The 23,162-nt window shown below is 39.4% G+C and overlaps 2 protein-coding genes across 2 annotated transcripts; both read left to right on the forward strand.

Moving 5' to 3' along the window:
• Positions 1–2,903: 2,903 nt before the first annotated feature.
• LOC115738282 (succinate--CoA ligase [ADP-forming] subunit alpha, mitochondrial) lies at positions 2,904–8,757 on the forward strand. Its single transcript, XM_030670871.2, has 7 exons — positions 2,904–3,168; positions 4,126–4,335; positions 4,662–4,832; positions 6,471–6,594; positions 6,888–6,949; positions 7,835–7,916; positions 8,466–8,757. Exons 1-7 carry the CDS (start codon positions 2,950–2,952, stop codon positions 8,603–8,605), a joined length of 1,008 nt encoding a protein of 335 aa, XP_030526731.1. The 5' UTR covers positions 2,904–2,949; the 3' UTR covers positions 8,606–8,757.
• A 2,677-nt stretch (positions 8,758–11,434) lies between these two features.
• On the forward strand, positions 11,435–17,529 carry LOC115738241 (photosystem II stability/assembly factor HCF136, chloroplastic). Its single transcript, XM_030670814.2, is given in 9 exon segments — positions 11,435–11,509; positions 11,511–11,784; positions 12,200–12,435; positions 12,543–12,673; positions 13,498–13,630; positions 15,339–15,461; positions 15,638–15,712; positions 16,616–16,731; positions 17,073–17,529. Coding segments are annotated over 9 exon segments (1,215 nt in total). The 5' UTR covers positions 11,435–11,449; the 3' UTR covers positions 17,140–17,529.
• The last annotated feature ends 5,633 nt before the right edge of the window (positions 17,530–23,162 follow it).

Genomic DNA, 23,162 nt, shown 5'->3' on the forward strand with positions numbered 1-23,162 from the left:
TATTTTTTCTATTTTTTTAAGATTTTGAAAAAAAGAGTAAAAAAAAAAAAAAAAAACCACAGTTAGGAGGTCGGACCTCTCGCTTGTGGCCATTGGGGTCGTCGGCCCTAGCAAGCCCTCACCTCGCCCGGGAGAGGGCTACGACCCTCTCCTAGGGCCCGGGTCCGTTCGAGGACTACAACTATCGATCGGGACGGGATCGAGGTAGACGGCGCCGTCCGACCCACCCCCGGTCCCAACCGATGGCCGTGGTCCTCGGCCGGACACGGGTGAGGGCCCCTGACCCTCGCCCAAATTGCGGAAAGGGTCGCGGCCCTCTCCCGGTTAAGGCGAGGGTCTGCTAGCCTCGCCGATGGTCGGCGGGGTTGTCGGCCCCCGCCGAGGCGTCGGCGACCTTAATGGTCATAACTGTTGCCCCACCACCGGTGGGGCGGTAGCCACATGCGGGAGGCCGGTCCTCCCGCCTGTATTTTGTTTTAATTTAATTTAACAAAAAAATTAGATTAAATTTATAATTTTACAAAAATACCTTTAATTGGTCGGGAAATTTGGTTGGCCAACCGACGAGATGAGACTTTTATTTGAAATAATCATAACTACTTAAGACCCTTCTTTAAGATAATAATGACACTTTAGGTATTTATTTGATACAAAGTCCACTTTAGGCCATTATTTGAGAAAATAACGGCACTTGGGGCCTTTTTTGAATTTTTTTTTTAAAAAGGGTCTCCCGTATAGATCATTTTCTTTCGGATCAAAGAAATTAACCATGATTAATGTGTATACACTCATCTTGCTCAATTCGGAAAAATTATCAAAAAAGCCATAAACATATTTCAATTATGTTAATTCAGTTTTTTTTAGGGCTTAAAGTGGATTTTGTTTCAAATAAGGGTTTGAAATGCACTCATTATTTCAAATAAGAGCATGAAGTGAATATTGTTTCAATTAAAAAAAATTGAAAAAAAAGAACAACGGGCGGGAGGTTGCCCTCTCGCTTGTGGAAGCCGCCCCACTATCGGTGGGGCGGCATTGGTGATCGTTGGGGTTGTTGGCTCCTCCCGGGGTGTCGGCGACCCTGTCGACCCGCGGCGAGGGCGGTGGCCTTGGCGCGGCACTCCCCCGAATTTGGATAAGGGCTAGCGACCCACACCCGCATTTGGGAGAGGATCGCGGCCCTCTCCCTGCTCCGGTGAGGGCTTACTAGCCCTCGTCGTTGGTCTGCGGGGTCACCGGCCCCCGTCGAAGAGCCGGCGACCTCATCGGCCACCAACGCCGCCCCACTAGCGATGGGGCGGCTTCCATAGGTGCGAGGTTGCCCTCCCGTCTGTATTTCACGATCGTTTTGTTTTATTTCTTTCACCTTTTGTTTATTTTTAATTTTTTATTTAATTGAACTAAAAATTATGTTAAAATTATATTTTTACGAAAATACCCTTAGTTGGTCGGAAATTTTGGGTGGCCAGCCATGCCAAGCCCTCACTTAAAGCAACAATGATTATTTCGGACTCTTATTTGAAATAGAAATGGCACTTTAGGTCTTTATTTGAAATAATGTTCACTTCAGGCCCTTATTTGAAAAAATCATGGCACTTGGGACCCTTATTTGAAATTTTCTTTTACAATTATGTCAATTTTTATTAAAATTTCACAAAGTATTAAAATATTATTACAAATTTATCACGTTAGCATCTGTTGGCCAAATTGATTGAATTGACATAATTGCAAAAGGATTATGAATTAATTGGCAAAAAAAGGTTTATGACTAAATTAACATAATTATAATAAGTTTAGGACTTTTTTAATAATTATCTTGCTTAATTCATATGTTTTGAATTGGCATAATTATAATTGGTTTAGGACTTTTTTGGTAATTACCCGCTTAACTCATAAGCTCTTGTTGATTGCTAATACATTTTTCTTAACATATTTCAATTGAATATTTAAATCCGTTGCTACTCCTAATCGCACCACGGCACGAGTTAACTACTGTTAATCATAACGTTCACGTTCAAAGCAATATGAGTTTTGCTAGATGTCAAAACTCTTGCCAAAGCAGCAAAAATTCACTGATCAAGACTAGACAAGGGGATACACCTTCGTATTAATATATGGCGGTGTACACATATATTGATATTATATGCGAACACGGGTCGATGTTAATTGTGAATGGTGACTATCTTGCTTATCCTTTTCTTATTATTGGTATTTTTGCTAGCTACGCTTCTAATTTTTATTTGAAATCCTTTATCTTGTCATAACAAAAAAGATAAAAATGCTCACATAGTTGCGCGCGATATAAGTCTATTTAAAGGAGAATTTGATCTGTAGCTTACGGACTCCACCAATAAAACATTCGCGCTCACTCTATGCTATTTTTCGTACTTTTTATCACGATCGTAACAGCTATTAAGATCTTATTTTACGTGATTGTTATGATCTAATTGTGGAAGTTTAGAATTGAATTCGCAAGTGACTAAAATGGAGTCTAGACTCGGTCGTAGGCTTTGCTGTCTATGGGCTTGGCTTGAGCCACAAGGGCTTAAAGAGCAAGCCTGGTTCGGTCCAGTTTGGTGCAATCCAAGAGTCAATTTTAGTAAATATTAATAATTTTTACTTTTGAGTTATATATAATAGATAATGTTTACCTGAATTAATTAATATATTTACATAGTTTATATAATTCTAAATATCTCAGAGAAAGATATCAAATTTTACGTGAAAGACATAAGGTCGCCGGGTTCGGTTCGGGCTAACATTAGGCCCCACATTGAGGCCCGAACCGGACCGGACTCACCCGATGATCATCTCGAGGATAGACCGAGTCAATTAAGGCCCGAATACATATTCCTTTAACTTCACTTGAGCGCAGAAATGGGGCCCATCTAAAAGAAAAGTCCCCCTCCCTCCTCAGTCCACACTGCAATTCAATCGAGAGAGAGGAAGGCGATGGCTCGGCAGGCCGCCGCGAAGTTGATCGGCTCAATCGCGTCGGAGAAACCATCTTCCCTTCTTGGCTTGGCTCGGAGCTATGCGGCTGCAGCTGCGGCGGCTCCGCCGCAGGCGGCCGTCTTCGTGGACAAGAACACTCGCGTGATATGCCAGGGCATCACCGGGAAGAATGGCACCTTCCACACTGAACAAGCCATAGAGTATGGCACGAAAATGGTGCCTCTCTCTCTAACGCTCTCTCTTTTACGCAGACATAATGGCACACTCGCACATATACTTTGTTTTGTATTCGTTCTGATCTTGACGTACTAGGAGTATGATTAGCCTCTCTTTTTTTCCTGTTAGAAGGAGATGTGATTTAGTTTGATCTTTGACGTAAGAAGCTTGATCTCGTACCAATGAGTACGCTTAATGGCGTTTTTCTTTTACCTGGTAAATGGGGTCTTGATTCATAGGCATGGGGAGGTTAGTTGGCGATCTGAAGTTAGATTACTGTTGTTCTTCCTGGCTGCAAGCTGATTCTGGTGTTGTGTTGTGTTGAGTTGGGAATTCGACACGGTTGGAAAGTGTGTGGGAGATGTCTCCACATCCGTCTGCTCAAGCTCGTTAATTGTCTTTCTGGGATATCTTAGCTACTTCATGCAGTTTCATCATGTGGATGTTCCCCCGTCCACATTTCGATTTGTTTTAGTTGGGCTTTGTGGAATGCACAATTCAAATGCTGTCATTCTGTTCTGGTAATTTATGCATTTGGTCATGCATATGATAGAATATTCGATTGTACTTTTGAATTATGGGATATGTAAAAATAATATGCCTAGCCTACTTGAGCTATCTTATATGTGGTGATTCTTGTTATCCAGTAATGAAAAAGCCCGATATTCAGTCAGAAGAAGAATTATTACTAGATTTTCATTGGATGCCCGTGGTTACACAGAAGAGCCACGAGAATATGCTTTTGGATATTGATTTACATGCCTGGTCATTCATTTGTCTTGCTGCGCTATTGAAGTTCAAATGCTCCTTAAATCTTTACTCTTCCTTACTTTTAGTGTTGGAGAAGGGTCTTTTTTGCAGCTCATCTCACTTTCGTAGTAGATGGGTTGATGTAGCTATCTTGTTGCCTGTGACTCTAGTTGCTTTTTAATTTTCATGGGATAAAATTGTATACAGGTGGGGGGTGTGACACCGAAGAAGGGTGGAACAGAACACTTGGGACTTCCTGTATTCAATTCAGTTGCTGAAGCAAAGGCTGAAACCAAGGCTAATGCTTCTGTCGTTTATGTTCCTCCACCATTTGCTGCCGCTGCTATTATGGAAGCAATGGAAGCTGAATTGGATCTTGTTGTATGTATTACAGAAGGGATTCCGCAGCATGATATGGTAAGCTCAATTTTACCTTACATGCAGCCATTTGGCAGTTATTCCTGAGAGTTGTATTGGCAGCAAAAAGTGTCTTGGTTATATTCAACGTGTTAACTGAAAATATGTTGGGATTGGCGGACTCTTCCTGTTCATCTAGTACATAATTATCTACAAAGGACAAAAGTGTAGGATAATAATTTGATTGAAGAATGATTTACCAAAGTTGAAATGATTACATTTTGATGGTACAATAAAGTATTTGCTCATGCAAATATATATGAGAAGTCGTGGAATTAAACATTTTCATCCTATTGCTTTTCATAATTGTTGGTTGCCAATTTCAGGTGAGAGTCAAGGCTGCACTCAACAGCCAATCAAAAACTCGGTTGATCGGGCCTAACTGCCCTGGTATCATCAAGCCCGGGGAATGTAAAATTGGGATCATGCCTGGATACATTCACAAGCCTGGTCGTATAGGGATAGTTTCTCGTTCCGGTACCTTGACTTACGAAGCAGTAAGTCTCTTTTTCTTACCATTAACAGGTTGTCTTTTCATAAGTTGATCCATTCCAAAGTATAGATAGATGCTTTTGATATGATATGACAAGGCGATGCTATGCCTTTTCTTTTTGAGTTTACGAAAGTGTAAATCTTTCTCCTTGGCCTCAAGGCACACATAATTGGTACATAGGAACACATGCATGCAATAACACTCGCATGGCATGTGCATACCTTGAGCATTCTTAGTGGAAGGATTAAAAATCATGTTCTTTGTTTAGTAGATCCTCCTGCCGTAAAGATATTATTCCTGTGGCTTTGTTCCCTTTGGCTCTTCTGAGACTTTCTATGCACATTGTTTGTCAGCATGGCAGCTTATTGGATTTTTTATGTTACCTCTACTATGATCCTTAGTACATATATGGTATTGCTGACGTAAAAATTTGCCAGAATTCTATCTTCAGTATCAGAAAAAGATAGAGCCACTTTTAGTAAAGTGTCTTAGCTGAAACACTTAGAAACTTGATTTGGTGTTGCAATCCCAATAGTGGGTCTTGTAGTACTTGATGTTTACAGTCCTTGACCTATCCATTTGATATTCTGAGGGAACAAAAGAGAAAAAACTGTAGTCTGCTTGCCTTCACTGGTTCAGCAAATCAAGTGGCAGCAAGCAATTGCTCTGCTTTGTAATAGTTTTAGTGGGTTGTCCCAAGTTTTACGGATTCCTGTATTTCCTGCCCATTTACGAAATTCCGTAGAGTATGTGAGTCTGAAGTGTTAAATGTGGTAGTTATGATTTTGTCACTGAATCAGACAGAACTCAAGCAATTAATGATCAAGAGAAAAAGAGAGAAAACCCAAACTTATATAAGGAGAATCTAAACAAATAGTAACCCTCATACTCTTAGTGTCCCAGTTTCATTAGCCAGTCTAAGGATCTAAGCATTTCTTGTGGGATACCAAAATATATGTTGAGAAATTGAAGTTTTATTTCCTTGAACATGCATTACAAACTGGAATTATGTTATTTAGTCCCACAGAAATTAGTTCCTCAAGAAAGAGGACCAGAGTCTTCAAATCAAAAACTGCAAGTCTGCTACTGAATTCGACTCAGAAAGTAAGCACATGAAAAGAAAAGTAATGCTGTTCACCATCAGAAAAAGCTGGATAGATAGACCCTTCAAATCTCTTCCATGCTATAAGGTCTCCAGTCCTTGTGCTTGTCATACTTTTGCATTGTTTAAACAGTGAATTATTTCTGAACTGCATTGAAATTCGAACTTCTAACTACCTCAAGAATCTCTGGCCCTTAGGTTGATCCTCACTTTCTAGGCTTTTGCAACTATTGGTCCTGTCAGTGCTTTTGTCGGCAGTTGGTGAAGAAATAAACAAATCCAGTCATTGCCCTGATGGCTGGCTTGAACCTTGTACACATGTAAGAGAGGTTTTGGTTTAGAATTAGTTGAATGGAGGTTGTCCATTATGGATTTTTGTGTATAAGGGTGCATCCTGAGATTTATGAACACCCTTGGCCGCTAACTTCTGAAAATTCTTCTGTAGGTTGAGTTTTACATGTTTATGTAAAGGTGTTCAATTTCATTTGTCTCTCTGTACACCTTCATGTTAAGACAGATTCTGTTTATAACTCCCTGCAGGTTTTCCAGACAACTGCCGTTGGCCTAGGACAATCAACTTGTGTCGGCATTGGTGGCGACCCATTCAACGGGACAAATTTTGTTGATTGCATTAGAAGGTTTCTTGTAGACCCTCAGACAGAAGGTTGATCGCATGTCCTTTATACGTAAAGTTTGGAAGTTTCACTCAGTGGACTTGTCTTTCCCTTTGGTTGATTGGTTGATTTCAGAAGAGTTCTTTTGAAATTCAACAATCAAAATAACAAATTGAATTTTATGATGTACACGCTGCTTGCATATATCTATCTTCCATATAATGATTTGATTACTCTCCCTAAGTTGCATTACTACTGTAACCTTACAGCAGTTGTTGACTGATGAGAAAGAAGAACACTATAGATTTGAAGGTAGTTACTGACCAAGTTATGCATGCTACAGGGATAGTTCTGATTGGAGAAATTGGCGGCACTGCAGAAGAGGATGCTGCTGCATTAATTAAGGTCAGAAATTATAGGTCAATTCCAACATGATATCTGCAGTTTGCTTACAAAATTTTACAATCTAAAAAAGTAATTTTGGCTGTATTGTGGATCACTTCATTAAATGGCTTTACTGCTCTAATATTGTTTTTGCATGTATCCATTGTAGAAAATATATCCCTATGCACATGTGAGTTCGGTGATCTGGCCATTTCTTCTTAGCTTAATCAATTTCTTGCTTTTCTTCTTTTGCGTAAGACATGAATTTCTACCTTTTGTGGTTAACAGTACTGCTGAGCTGATTTCCCCTGTAGCTCCTAGAGCATTCATTCAAAACTCCAACTTCCTTACCGGTGCGTGCATGATGAATTGGCAGCTAGCAGCAAGCAAGTAGCATGTCATAATCATTAAATAGATCAAATTCAGTAGCAGGTTTCCCCCTTTTTCACTTCTCAGTTAACTTTCTGGGACATTATTCCAATTTCCTCTCTCTGTATGTTGTGATGGAGAACAGTCAAATGCTGCTGGAGGGAAAATTATTAGCTCAGAATTTTTCTCTACTGCTTCCGTAGCTTTCTCGAGTTTCATAAGAACCTTGTGGACTTGGGTACTTTTTTACCGATTGATAGCTCTGTTCTTCATGGTGTAAAAATTCTTCCATGTCTGGTTGCATTATTTCTAAATCGTGGTGTTGAAGTGGTAATTCAGCACATTTGTGGGTAATCTGCTTCCTGGAGTGCAATATTATATGGGGTTTATCTGAAATACGACTAAGATTTGACACATCTGAAGGATAGTATTTACTATTTCTGCAGTCTGCAGATTACTCCTATATGTTATATACTGCCATCTAATTCTTTCTAGTCTCTGTATCAGCGTCTTTACTTAATGTGATATATCAAACAGGAAAGCAATACAGAGAAGCCTGTCGTAGGATTTATTGCTGGACTGACTGCTCCCCCTGGGCGTCGTATGGGTCATGCTGGAGGTACTTTTTCTTTCTTTGTCGAGTTCTGAATGAATTTCATGCTTACATTACTGAAGTTCGTTTATCTTTGTTGAATAAAATGTTTAAGTAGAATTGGCACTTTCTAAGTATTCAGGAATTAACCAGAGAAGAGTATGACTGGGGACAAGTCCTATTAGGTACTTTAGCTAGCTTTTGTCAGACTAGCCAAAATGATGCTGTCCAGTGCTCACTCTCACTTGATTATCCCTTTTCCTCTCCAAGCCTTCACCCTTTACACCAGACCTTCCAAGTCTTCATTTATAGTAATTTATAATTTTATACCTGATTCTGGATCCATCTTGCTGGTAAAGCAAACTGTTTTCTTCCTCAGACTCTGCTCTCTGTAATTCCTACTTTCCCTTGAAGAGTGGCTTCTATTATAGGTGAAACAGTGACAGCTAAAAGGTCTAGGACAAGTGCATCGAATACCCCCTGCTCACCAAGTCCTGGCAATCATGGAACTTTTTCGATACGTACCATCTCCTTATCAGATCCTTTTTAACTGTTGGCTATCTTCTTGTTGTACAGCTATTGTGTCCGGAGGGAAGGGCACGGCCCAAGACAAAATCAAGACTCTCAGGGAAGCTGGTGTTACAGTGGTGGAGTCTCCCGCAAAAATTGGCACGGCCATGTTTGATGTCTTCAAGCAGAGAGGCCTTGTCAATTGATGCGGTTCACTGTCAGCATTTTGCCTTCCTATAGCATTGCAGAATCTTAAACAAGGTCAATGCTCCATTTTTCTGCATTTAATATTCCTCTTTGGAGATGTTTGTTCTTTTCGTGCTTGGGGTTTCCCCTTTTGGTAATCCAGACGATCAGATAAATAAACTATAGACGAGCAAGGACCAACCAATGTTGATACCGTAAAGGAGGATTCATGGCGTCATATTTCCCCTCCCCCAACTCCCCCCTTCTTCCCCCCCTTATTAAGGGAGAAATTTATTCCTTAATACATCAGAAAAGCAGGACATTGAACATTTTGTTTGTGGATGTTTTCCTCTGTGTTGTTCTCCAATGTCCACTTTCTTTTTCCTTGATGACCGAGATTCTTCGATACAAACATTAAGCGGAGGTACTAGTGCACTCATCATCAAAGCTTTGTTTAAAAAAAAAAGGGATCTGTTCACTGGAAGTCGTCCTAAAACTTGCAAAAGGTACAATTGAGTTCTAAAACCTGTCAAATTGATGCAATCGAATCTTTCCGTTGACACCGTCAACTTGTTTGATGGAAAATGCTGACGTGGCATTTTAGAATTAATTTCTCTCTCATAAGTGGGATATTTTATTGTTTTCCTTTTTCAAATCTTATTTAAATTAATTAAAAAGTCAAGAAAAGGCTAAAAATTTAATTTTAATTTTAAAAAGAAAAAAACTGAAAAAACCAAAAAACTGCAACTGAGCCGGGACTAAGCCGCCTCCGCCGCCCATCACTGGAGTAGCTGGCAGAGGTTGCCGGCTCTGGCTGAGGGTGGCTGGCCGTCGCCAACCCTGCCCGAGATGTCGTCGGCCCCAAGATAGGGCCGGTGAGCCTCGCCCAGTTCTGGGTTTTCTCAACCGAGATCTGGGCGGGCTCCCAGAATTAGTGTGCGTGGGAATCTTCTTCTGCAAAGTCGTGTTGAATGAGGGAAAGATTCCTGGGGACAAGTCTCTGGTAACAACAGCCTAAGCATAAGAGCATTTAGCAAAACTTTTCAGATCCAGATTCACAAATCGCCAGATCCCCAAAGCTTCCGCTTGCAATCGGGGATTCCCCAGCTGAGAGATAAGCACGACCACTAAGGCAGCTACGGAGTCGGAAGCGAAGCTCGACTCAACAAACTCGCTATTGATGAGTACCAGATTTCGGATCCAAAACAAGACACAACACCAAACAAAAAGAAAATGAAAAAAAATCAATAAATGACCTCGTTCATCAACTCAGATAGTCGAGGTTAAAAAAAAAAATGAAACTCAGATAGTCTCGATCCAGTTGAAGTTGGAAGGAACTCATTAAGAGCAGCTTCAAAATGGCCTTGAAGAAGAACCACTATTCCTCCTCTGATCTGACGCGTCGAAACTCGAGCGAACTCGAAGCTTCTTTCGCTCGATTGTCGCTATCATGCTTATGATCAGTAATCGCACGCGAAGATTGGGCGAAGGCCCGCGAGCCTCGCCGGGCCTGGGCGGGTGATCGACGGCCACCCCCGGCCGGAGACCTCCGCTGGCTCCTCCGGCAATGGGCAACGGCAGCGGAGGCTAGTCCCTACCCCGGCTGCAGTTCTTTGATTTTTTTGTTTTTGTTTTTGCATTTTAAAATTAAATTTTTAGCCTTTTCTTGATGTTTTAATTAATTTAAATAAGATTTGAAAAAATAAAATAATAAAATATGCCACATATGAGAGAGAGATTAATTCTAAAATATCACGTTAGTATTTTTTGTCAAACAAGTTGATGGTGTTAACGGAAGGATTCGATTGCATCAATTTGACAAGTTTTAAGATTCGATTGCACCTTTTGTAAGTTTTAGGACTCGATTGTACTTTCATAATAATCCAAAAAGAGAGAAACTCATCATCAAAGCGAGCTTTAGGCTAAGTTCCATCAAACTGCCATTGATCGCCGTGGACGATTAGGCTTTTAAAACATGCACCGGAGTTTGATGCAACGGTCTTTGATGATGTTAACAAAAGTAAGGCACCTGAAGGATAGAGCTAACTTGTTTTTGTTTCGCAAGAAAAAACTCTGGGCTGGCTTGGGTACAATCTCTCTGAATTAGAATTTTGATCGAGTGGCCATAGTTAGGGTTTATCAAGCATCACATTGTACTTAATGGCCGTTCAACTTAGACTCATTATGGGAACTCTCGTCGCCTAAACAATGCTTCACAAGTTGTTTGGCGACCGACATGACATGACTCGTCTTGACGTACCGTAGACAAAAGTGACTCGGAACCGAACATGCCTTATCATCTCCAATATATCCTTTGATGTCGTCTCGTCAATTTTTTGGGCATTCTCTTTCTTGAATAGCCTTGTCATTGTCGGGTTAGTTTGTTGATATATATATTTTTACGAGACTCGATGAAAATCAATAATTGTGGTGTGAGATCTAGCAACAGTTTCATGACTCGCATGAATTCGATTCATGTTAGCAGAAAAAATTATCGCTAATCAATTGCGGCGCGATGAATATTCGTAGAATCTTCGATTGCTTGTGTTACAACATGTCGTAATTGCAAGAAATTGTCATACGGGCTGGTGAGAGGGCATGTAATTTTTGCTTTCTCCTTAAAATTTATTTTAAAAAGCGAAGACTCTTTCTTTTAATACTTATTCGAAAATCTTTGACTCATGTCGATTTTTATACAGTTCGATTCAAACAAGAAATAAAAGTGATCCAGAAACTGGGAGGGTGGTGGGTCCCCATCCAATTGGATTTGAGATGGCGGAAATCGCCCGCGTAGCCGTTGATAGAGAGAGAACCCAACCTCACCGGATAAGCGAGAGAGAGAGAGAGAGAGAGAGAAAGAAGAGATGGCCATCATCGCACTGAAGCCATCCTTGACCTCCTTCTTTGCCGGAAGCAGCGCAACTCACTTGTCTCCTCCAACCGCCGTCCTCCTCGTCTCGCCTCCTCACCAGAGCCTCTTCGTCTTCGCCGGAGCAGCAGTCTGCTTCAGCTTCAGCTCCCGTCGGTCGCAGACAGTTCGCGACGCTCACTTCCCTGTCGTTAGCCGCTCCTCTCGTCGCTCACCCCGCGGCGAGGGCGGACGACGACGGCCTATCCGAGTGGGAGAGGGTGTACTTGCCGATCGACCCCGGCGTCGTCCTCCTCGACATCGCTTTCGTCCCCGACGACTTGAGCCACGGTATGGCGAAATGCTCCTCGTTTTTGTGTCTGTTCTCTATGGCGTAGTGCTCTGAGATGGTTGGTTTGATATCCAAAAACTGCTCAGCAACAGTCGGACGAGTGGGGAATGTTGTAATACGAGTGGGGAATGTTGTAATTGTGAATCGTAAGTGAGAAGTGTCCTGCTGACGAGAATTTTATGCAATGGAGAGATTCCGTTTGCCCATCGTGGAAAATATAAGTTGGTTTGGTCGTAACGGGAAATGTAACTGGAAGCTTGTTGAGAACAGCAGGAGCTAAATTGTGCTTCTAAAATATTTTTCCTGTTTGATCTCTGTTTACCTTTATTGAAGGATTGGGCAACTTAGGTGATGTATGTGTGGGCTGTTCAATTTTATGTACTGATTCCATTTGTTGCCCAATGTGATGCTTAGGTTTTCTTCTGGGGACGAGGCAGACCATTTTGGAAACAAAAGATGGCGGAGGCACTTGGGTTCCACGTTCGATACCTTCGGCAGAAGATGAGGATTTCAACTACAGGTTTAATTCCATTAGCTTCAAGGGGAAAGAAGGATGGATTGTTGGAAAGCCTGCTATACTTTTGTACACATCAGACGCTGGAGATACATGGGAGAGAATACCATTGAGCAATCAACTTCCTGGAGACATTGTACGAGCTCCTATTTTTTAAACTGCTCCTTCAGAGAGTCTGCTTTATGATCCACCTCTATCGTGAAGATAATGATATTGTTGCCGATCATGATGTCTATACTCCAGGTATACATCAAGGCAACTGGAGAAAAAAGTGCTGAGATGGTGACTGACCAAGGGGCAATATATATCACCTCGAACAGAGGCTATAACTGGAGAGCTGCAGTTCAAGAGACTGTTTCAGCCACCCTGAATAGGTCAGCTTCCACTCAAAAGATAGCTTGATGATTGCTTTGCAGAGCCCTCTTTGACAAAACTAATGAAACGTCAAAGCTTGTCAATATGGTTGTAATATTCGCCTCCCCTGTACAAGTGTCTTGATGCTTTAAGAGAAATGCCCAACTCCTGATTTAGATATGCTTGTTTTAACACGTCAAAATCTTTGAGAATTCTTCCCTGCATGAAGAATTGTTATAACTTCATGGTCAGTGCAATTGCTTGATACATCAATAATTAAGTTCGCCATTGCTTGCAGTATGGTTATTCCGCTTCAAGAAATTAGATTTTCTCTCATTCTATTTATGTCACAAACTGTTTTAATTAATCATTGATTAATCTTAGTGCCATACTTTTGTTGTGATTGCAACTAAATTTTTGTTGGTTGGATAAGCGAAATGTTTCCATAAAATATTTTCTTTGTATCACTTCCTGCACAACCACATTCTTCTTAGTTTGCAAGATGTTTCTATAAAGTATTTTATATGTGTATGAGTTCCTTGCAATCACATGCTTCTTAGTTTGTAAAAGTCAGTATTTACTGGGAAGGAATAGAAATTATTGCTTGTAGTAGAGCAACATGTCTAGTTGTTCTTGGAGAAGCAAATTCTACTAGCTTGAAATTTCTGCCTCCTCTAGCTGACGGTCATTTGTAGTCTTAACAACGACTTTGGTTTGTAGCAGTTCTGAAGCAAAGCTTGTACTAACTTTGTTCTTTGATCCAGAATAGAATGTGTAAAAAAATTTCGGTCTACCAAGTTAACCTCATTGGTGAAGAAGGTTACATAATTTGTTGAATATGCAGAACAGTTTCCAGTGGGATCAGTGGCGCGAGTTACTATACTGGAACTTTCAACACGGTTAACCGGTCACCTCAGGGAAGCTATGTTGCTGTCTCCAGCCGTGGTAATTTCTACCTGACTTGGGAGCCTGGGCAGGTACTTTTCTGGTTTTGTTTCTGCGTATGATTAGACCAATTTATGGTGGACGATGTCGATGAGACTATGCCTAGCAATGCTTAACCAGGATGCCATAAGGGCAATCGTTGGCCAGACACTTGTTTGATCCTTTTTTTGATAACTAAGAATTAAGGAATGTTCCTCTATCGAAATGTATGCTGTACTTGGTAAGTTTTTTATTGCAACCAATATCTCTCGTCAGGAAAGGTCTTCATTGACAGCAAATTGATTCCTCAGGATGCATGTGTGCGGTCCTCGTCAGATGTAAAGATGTATATCAGTGTCCAATCCCTCTACCTTACAAAAACCTTTTGCCTAGTTTAGAGTTCTTTGCAACCATAGACATAAATGTTTGTGTTTTATCAAGATGCTTAATTTTGAAAGATTAAAGGGATCTTAGCAGACCAAAAGACTACTGTTTTCATAGAAGGTATGGAAGAAAGATGCCAAATTGTGAATAGCTTGCCAATCTAGAGGAGATTGACAACATTTCTGCCTCTTATTTAATTCATGATGCTTTCATGATTTGCACTTGTCGTACATGTGTCATTCATCTTGGAACCCCTTGTACCTCTGTTAAGCACTGAAGTTGTAACCTATATGACCCGTCCCTAATTATCGATCTCTTGTGCTGCCTAGTGAAATTTTTATCATAAGATTGATTGATATAATAACAAGCCATCAAGGGGTTTCATTGTTGGTTGAGGAAGCATTCTGCTGGAAGTCACTGATCTAACGCTGACTTTTTTTAGACCTATTGGCATGAGATATGCTCGCTGCATAGGAAATAGAGAGGTAGAGCAGGTTGCCATTAGCCATTTGAAAACTGATAAGATGCTTTCAATCCGTTGATATATCTGGAGAGCATGCCGCAACAAAAGGATGGCACAGATGCATGATACGCCAGCTGAATGGGTTTTAACTAGAGAAAAAAGATAGCTATTTGCCCTAGGCTGCATACATGTATTTTTTTTGCCTAAACTGGGATTTGATCCCTGTAGACGCCCTGAAACACACCCCACCATACAAACAGGACCGAATGACTCTTGGCCCTTAGGCAGTATGTATGCAGGATATAGGCGGTGATACTATGGCAGGGTCGAGCTTGTTAAGTTTTTGGTTGGAATAATCATCCAGCGAGGTCTATATTACAGAGTCTTCTCAATGCACTCAAAGATGCCAGAACTGATGCTTCATAGATTTTCTACTGGTATATAGAAATGATGGCCTATTGAGAAAAGTATGAAGAATTGATTAAATCCAGGTTGGACAAACTAAAAGAATGGAAGCTCCTCAACATAACTGGTGAGCATGGCCAAAAAGCATGTCTGGCAGTAATGCTAATGTTGAGGATGGCCTAGGTAACTGTGGATATGAAGTCCCTGCTGGCAAACCTATTAAATGAGGTGGTTTTCTAACTAACAACAAAGGTGTCTCCATCACCGCAAAAACTATATTATCCATGTAGAATCACTTCCTGAAGTTTTGTTTAGTGTTACCTTGCACTTGCTAGTTTAGTATTGCATTACACTCTAGAAAGTTGAAATCATATATCTTTTCATTTGTCATTTGTGGAGTAGCTTTGTGTTGGTGTTACATTGATTCCTGTTGAACCTTGAGATCATTGCTTACTTTTTACTTTTTTGGTCAAAAGAGATCGTTGCTTACTTCATTACATGGTTTTCAGCCATTCTGGCAACCCCATAATAGGGCAGTTGCAAGAAGAATTCAAAACATGGGATGGAGGGCAGATGGTGGTCTTTGGCTACTTGTTCGTGGCGGCGGACTTTTTCTCAGCAAAGGAACTGGAGTGAGTTAATGAAAGAATGTTATGGGCTCCAAATGAAATTATTTTGAATTCTTCGACTCTTGTACAATTAGCAAACTATTGAGTCTTTGGCATAGTGTAATGTTGTAGTATCAATTTCGTTGAGAGGAAAAAGAAAATGCTTGGTTTCTTTAATTTGATTTCATGTTTACTCTCAGATCACGGAGGACTTCGAAGAGGTCTCTGTACAAAGTCGCGGTTTTGGAATTCTTGATGTTGGCTACCGTTCCCCGGTAATGTTATGCATTTTATTAAAGTCATCTTGCTGCATAGTTACATCTGTCCTTTCCTTTGCAGGTCGTGCCATTCCTAGATGATTGTGGTTCAATTTTAAAACATGTAGATGTTTACTTTCTCTGCATGTGTTAATGAAGTTACTTCTCATACGCAAAGATCAAGGCTATTAATCTACAATATTTGCTACAAAGGACATGCATCATAGTACTTAAGTACACATAAGTTGTCTAAGATGATGCTTATGTTAGTCTTCACATTCTCCGATTCATATACCCACCTATAATGTGTACTAATATGCAATGCAACCAAATTATCATAGTAAATATACAAAATCTAAACATTAAATAGTATGTTGTTTAAGCAATATCAATGCGTTGTTGATTTACGACATAAATGTTGCCTGAACCATCGCCTGTTCCATTTGTTCAGTATGTCTTTCTGGTACTAAAATAAACACGTAAGTCTTGTGGTAATTAGACATTTAAATGAAAAGAAATACTGTACTTGAATGGAAACTACCATCTAGGAATCAGATGCTAATCTCATTCTACTATCTTTAAAAAAAAAGCTGTTGATCACACTGTTGACATGAAATAACTCCTTGAAGATACTGGTTCAGTGATTCATATTGCCACTTTGATATCACCGTGAAATTATTCAAGTAGTGGAAGCTTTCTTGCATAACAATGATCAATGAGCAAGTTCAAAATTTCATTAGATAGAGATGAACTGTTGAGAAGCTTTTCAGAGGTGGACCATTAAAAGGAGAAAACAAGCATCAATATGTTCCTTTTTTCTTTCATTTCTTAGAATGGTTAGGTCTTGCGAATTTCCGCCAAAATGTATGGTCTTCCTCATTCACCCATCATCATGTGCCAATCATATTACTGTTGCTGCAGGAAGAGGCTTGGGCAGCAGGGGGTAGCGGGATTCTGTTGAGAACAACCAATGGTGGAAAGACATGGATCCGTGACAAAGCTGCGGACAACATTGCTGCAAATCTTTACTCAGTAAAGTAAGTTTGTTTATTTTTTACCCAAAAAAAAAAAAAGTAAGTTTGTTTTTTTTTGTTATTTATTAAATATGAATTTTAAAAGACAAAAAAAAACAAAACAAAAAGTCAGCTTCTGATTTGATCTCTCTAATCTGTTACTCTTAATCTTTATACTACTCCAGTGTCTTAGCTCTTCCTGTGCTTTCTGTCGGTACTCCATTCCCCGTGCATACTATAAGAGCTCGTTAGAGGAGTTACTCTCTTAACTCTTGCCTTACATATTTTAATGTTTCTTATGACATGATTTGGCTTTCTGGAAAGACTGCCCCTCAAGTTTAGGTTCTGCTATTTCTCCTTTTCAGGTTCATAAATGACAACAAGGGATTTGTGTTGGGTAACGATGGTGTACTCCTCCGGTATTTGGGATAAAGTTGCCTCTTTCTAGGTGCTTCGAAGTTTGAGATAATTTTCTTTCTGAGCAGCCAATACATCATCTTCCAGTAAGTAAATAGATTGAGTTCTCTTTATTTGTATGTTCAATTGCCTATCTGATTGCATCCATGCGGCCCATTTGCTTTGTGGTTGGATGACCATTCAAGAGAAGAGACTGCAAACTTTCTTTCAGATGAACAGATACGCTTCACTTCTGTCCGTTTTCTAGTCGTACTTACCAATTTTTATTTCTTAAGGCCTGTGTTGTCTTGTATTATTAGCAGTTTTGTAGGCCTATAACTATATGCTTTACATCCTCCGTATCTTTGTCTACATTCATCTAGCATTTTACTCTTATTGTCATTTTGACAAGTTTGGTGAACATCATCTACTCCGACTCCAGCTTTACTAACAGAGCCCCTTGTAGCTGTTCACATCAATCTGGATAAAATACTTCTTGATGCATTGTAGTCAGAAATGCATTTCTTTTCCCAGTTTTAGATAAAAATGAATCATATGCGGAGACTCTAAGTGGGAAATAAGTGTATCTGAAAATAACTTGGATCGGAGTAATTAATGCTCAAAGTTGTCTGTTGATAGGTTACTCGTCTACTATTATACATAGTTAATGTTGAACTCGCTTGAGTTCCTCACATGGCACTTAACTTTATGTTTGTGTGTGTTTATATATGGCAGCAAGCTTGCTACAATATTTACCTTAGTGCAATTTGACATTCGTCAATATCTCTCTCTTATTAAAGTTAGAATTTTAAAAATAGACAAAAGAGAAAGTGTATAAAAATGTTTATCTTTTATTGTGTTCAAAATTGAAGGAAAGAATAAATGGAAAAAACTATTTTTTCTCAATTATATTCTATCATCTTCTAATTTCTATATTTTACTCACATAGTGTTTTAACTGTTAGAAAATGAACTTTAAGCTAAATAAAAGATTGTGCACAAATGTTTCAATGCACAGCAATTCTTTTGCAAGTGTAATGGTCCATTTTTAAATTTGGTAACATATTCATGAGCAGGACATTAAACTTGAATGAAGATATTAGTCAATTGGATGAGCTAAACTAAATTATCATTTATCCATGTCGAATTCAAATTGGATTTGGCATTTGTTTAAATGAAAGTAAACTGTGGTCCAAATATGCGTTGTCCAAGTAATCACAAGGATTGCTAATTTGATTGACTTCTTCCAAGTGAAGAGTTTTGTCCCGTGAGTTTAGAAATTCAAAATGTGAGCGTCCCACAAGAATCTCATATTTCATATTTGCTTGCTCCATATAGTTTTCCTTTCTTGGTTCAGCAGTCGGTATATCTGAAAATGATTTTGTAATCAATTGACATCTCTTTTATAGGTCTTCTATCTTGATATAGAGTTAGATTTAGTGCTCTTCTATTCCAATCTAGAATAAATTTGAGATTTATAATGCATTTTCTGTACTCTTTCAACATGTTTGGATTGTTATTATCTCTATACGGCAATTTACAATGATGGTGCTGGGAGTGCCAAACTTAGACCCAAACCGCCTTTTGGCAAAGCCGTAGCTATTGGGGAGGAAAATTTTGGCATGTGCTCATCGCTAATATCGATGCGAAATTTGATGATTGGCCATTGGATATGCTTTGATGCTATGACATATTGTCTTTGTGGAAGTCTTTGCAGTCTGTATCAATTTTGATTTATTTTTCAGATTTATTGACTTTGCTTTTTGTTTTTTTTTTTTTTGGTCGAAAGAAAGATGAAAATGAAAATCCTACAAAGCAAGTGAATTCGAAAAGTGAATCAACTTCACAGCCTGCAGAAATTTGCTTATTCATAGCATCCAAGCACTACCAATGCCAATAGCCAAATCTCGCGTTATCCTCGATGTCCGACTATACATTGAGAAATCCCTTTCCAATAGCTACAATTTTGCCAAAAGGCGGTCCACAACTTGATTCAACGTCTCCAACACCATAACCGTACAAAGATAAGAACAATATGGAAAATGCTTTGTCTATCTCAAATTTATATCTATTAGAATGAAAGAGCAACCAAATCTAGTTCTAACTCTATATCAGGAGAGAATAACTACAAAAAGATAACTCTTGATCACTTTCAGATAAGTCAACTATTGAAAAAGAAGATTCGAAGTGCTTGACAATCTAAAGCAAGCATCCGAAGCCAGAGTGAGCCGATACGGAGAGTGCAGATTCTTTTGAGGCACTTGCACTTCGATTTTCAAAGCTTACGTAAAGGATGTTGATCACTTGTCCATGAAATTAACGAAGAAATCTAAAAGATAAGAGGAATAGGGAGATTTAAAGGACTATGAAAAGGGAGGGAGGGGGAGTGGGGTTGGGGCAGAGGAGAGGCTCTCCCTCGGGAACGAAGTTGGAGGGAAAGAAAGCAGGCGGTCCCAAAAGTGCAGTGGGTTTGGTTCAGTTTTCCCAAAGCTCATCGGAGCTCCAAAGCTTCTTGAAAAAAATGCAGAGCATTTGGCAACTATTCTCAAGGTGCTTTGGGATAAAAGTTGGCCTTGGGAGCAAATGCTAAGCTATGCTTTTTTTATTTCAAACCTACCCTCACTTATTTTTTAAAATTCCAACTTTGCTCCTCATTCTTTTGTTATATTATTTTTTAAATAAAAAAATCAAAACCCTAGATTATGGTCATCGGCTAGCGAAATTTACGGTCGACGGCCAGCGGTCGAGACCGCTAGGGGTGGGGTGACCCCCGGCCGCCGTCGCCACGATAGCATGAGCCCAAGCGAGGGTCATCGGGCGTTGCGCAACCTCAAAGTGATGTCGCCGAGTATCGCACAACCCCGGAGCGGCCCTTGGCCGGGGTTGCGCGACCCTCAGCTGCTAGCCCGGGCAAGGGTCACGCAACCCCAGCAACCCTCGCCCGGGCACGACCCTAGGTGGCCCTCGTCGGGTTTCGCTCGACCCTTGGTGGCCTCGCCCCACGGTTGCCGGCGAGCCGGATCTTTCTAAAGGTATTTGCATTTAGAGGGTGTTTTTACCAAATGCCATTTGCATTTCTCCAAAGCCCCATAAGCTGAAGGTATTTGTATTTTCCCAAAGCTCTTTTTCAAAGTTGAACTAAACCCACTCGAAATTTGTTGCTTACTTTATTTGATTTGCATCTTTATCTTAAACTTATGAACCTCTCTTTCAAGTGAAAGGAAAATTTCCTTCACAATAAAAAAAAGTAATCACAAGTACCAAATACTCCTATCATTCTTCTCTCTCTCTAATTGGAAGACCTTTCAATTCATTTTGGGACAGATGGTCGAGGTTTTAAATTTTATAGAGTTGCTATCGAGAAGTTATTGAAAATTAAAGAAATTCGAAAATGCGAAGCCGGGTAGGATATAGGTTATCAAGGACCTCAATCAAAGTTTTGGTCATCACGCCTCATCAGAGAGTCCACTTGGGCACATTGTTGTTCAATGATACAGTTTTTCCCTTCAGCAAACTGTCTTTATCTAACCCAGAAAATGATAATAATAAACATTAAATCGAAACTGTACAAAAAAAAAAAAAAAACGAAATTGGAACAAGCTAAATACATATGCATGCCCTTAATAAATAAAACATATTGACTTCTTTGTTCATATGATTACATACAATGCAATCAAGAAAATCACATTGAATAAGTAAATTCTTCTTAATTATTATTTTTTAAAAATGGATATAATGTTCGTGAACTTTAGTTTTTGCGACATAACCTTTTTTATCTACGAATCAAATACTCTGAGTTTAAAGTTGAAAAAACGGATGACGTGAGAATATATTTCATTATGTTCTTAGGCATTTTAGTTTACTTAATATGATCACGTATTGATAAGTTAATACTTATTTTTTCCATACATAAAGTTAATTAACTGCGTGGAAGAGTTTGGACTGCTGTATGATCGAAGACAATACTTCCCCTTCTTCCCTCCTCCACTGACCACGCCATCACCTCCTCTGCCAAAGCAGTCGCGTCAAAAGCTCGCCTTTGGTGGCTTGACTCTCTCTCTCGCTAGTCACCTCACCAAAAAATGGTAACTAAATTTTGGCCTGACTTGACACGTGGTCTGTTGAATTTTTAATTTATTCAATATGACTCTTGAATTTTAGTTCATCATGTAATGATATCCCTGAACTTTTAAATTGTTTAATGTGATCTATGAACTGCTTAAAAATATTCAATATTTTTCCTTAACTTCAATTGATGAAAAAACTATATTGAACATCTCCTTGTAATCTATGGACTTAAATTGAATATGTACACAAAATTGAAGGATCATATTAAATAAATTAAAAGTTCGGGGACGGTATTGAACATTGGACAAAGGGTCATGGACCATATTGAACAAAGCAAAAATTCGGAAACAATGTTGCACTTTAGGTTAAAGTTCAAAGTCTATGTATGTCATTTTTCCTAAATAAATAAATTGTGCACACTGGTCCATGATTTAAAAAATATAAAGTCTTTTCTTTTTATCTAATATAAATTGGATATGAATATAGCTATGTTGATGTGTGATTCATACTCCCCAAAGATATGAAAGCACGTGAGTCCGGCTCTAACCGAGCATGCGGGGGTCCCGGGGAGCCGCCTTGGCGAGGGTCTCAAGGAGGCGGCGCCTTATGAATACCATAGGGTTTTTACGATCTAAGTCCATATTTTTTTATTAGTAGTTTGGGCTTTGGCTCATGAGTAATTATTGTTATATATACTCTTTTTGCGCTTGTAATTGAGTGATGTAACGAGAGGTGCGAAGTGCTAATTATAGTGAAATCCTCTCTTGGACGCAGTCTCAATTTAAGGGTGAATTAGGATAAAATCTCGTGTCTCGGTTTCTTTCTCGCTATACATTTTACTTCAATTTGATTGTGCCAAATCCTAACAATTTACATAGGCGGGTAGCAACTGATTCGGAGTTTAGCATGCCATACTCGCGCCGATACGAAAACACCTTAACGTACTCATAAAATGTTTTCAACTATAATGTGCTCGATTCGGATTGGTTTCAAGTCAAGTTGAGTCACGTTTGATTTGTAAAATTTCACAATAAATTCGTGTCGGATCGAGGGCACGGGAGAAGTGTCGCGTGAATGATAATACTTCTGCTTCATATGTCAATTTCTATTCGTAAAGTAATTTCTCTGCTTCATAAGAGAAGTAAAATTAAGTATCTCTAAAACTAAATATTCATAAGTGGACCGTGGGAACCCGAAAGTAGACAACGAGACACTCGAAAACCTCGCCGCCGCTCGAAAGTAGCCGCACATTGTCGGACGAGAGGAGTCAAGAGTCGGACCCAAAAGAACCACGTTGCCCTCGCAAGTTGCAATGCATGCGTTAATTCTTAATTCTTACGCATTTTATTTCCCTTCTTTTCTTTTCTTTTCTCAAATCGGCTGAAATATGAATGAAATCGTAATTGGATAACTTAATTCATGTGCGTTGAAATTTCATGAGGTCTATTTATCTTTTCACTCTTCTTTTTTTTTTTTTTAGTTTCTGGCAAAAACCTTAAATCAACCATTATCAATAAATAAACCAAAGGGATAATGATATAAATAGTCCATGAACTTTAATGTGCCATTTTCTAAAGTTCTACTATGTTCAATATAATTCTCAAACTTTACTCATGTGTGCAATGTAGTCTTTGAACTTTTTGTACATGTACAATTTAATTCCTGAACTAGACAAGTATGTTCGGTGTTATGCTTTCATTAATTCAAATTTAAGGATAAACTCGAACATTTTCATGTAGTTCGGTGACTAAATTGTATATTAGCTGGGGTTCAAGGATCACATTATGCATTTGACTAGAGTTCGGAGACTACGTTGAATAAATTAAAAGTTCAAGAACCATATTGCATATTAGGCCAAAGTTTATGAACAATTTTTGTCATTTTCCCCAAACCTTACCCAACTGATTATAAGATGGCGAGCCAATTTCTCCAATGTGTCTCCCTTGGATTAAACACTTCTCCTCATAAGTTATCCCACAAAAGGCCATTCGT

Source organism: Rhodamnia argentea, chromosome 8 (assembly GCF_020921035.1).
Source record: "Rhodamnia argentea isolate NSW1041297 chromosome 8, ASM2092103v1, whole genome shotgun sequence".
NCBI lineage: Eukaryota > Viridiplantae > Streptophyta > Magnoliopsida > Myrtales > Myrtaceae > Rhodamnia > Rhodamnia argentea.

Coding starts and splice junctions, on each gene's coding strand:
- LOC115738282 (XM_030670871.2), top strand. CDS start 2,950: ATGGCTCGGCAGGCCGCCGCGAAGTTGATCGGCTCAATCGCGTCGGAG. Junction 4,336..4,661: donor GGATTCCGCAGCATGATATG/GTAAGCTCAATT, acceptor TGCCAATTTCAG/GTGAGAGTCAAGGCTGCACT. Junction 6,950..7,834: donor ATGCTGCTGCATTAATTAAG/GTCAGAAATTAT, acceptor TATATCAAACAG/GAAAGCAATACAGAGAAGCC.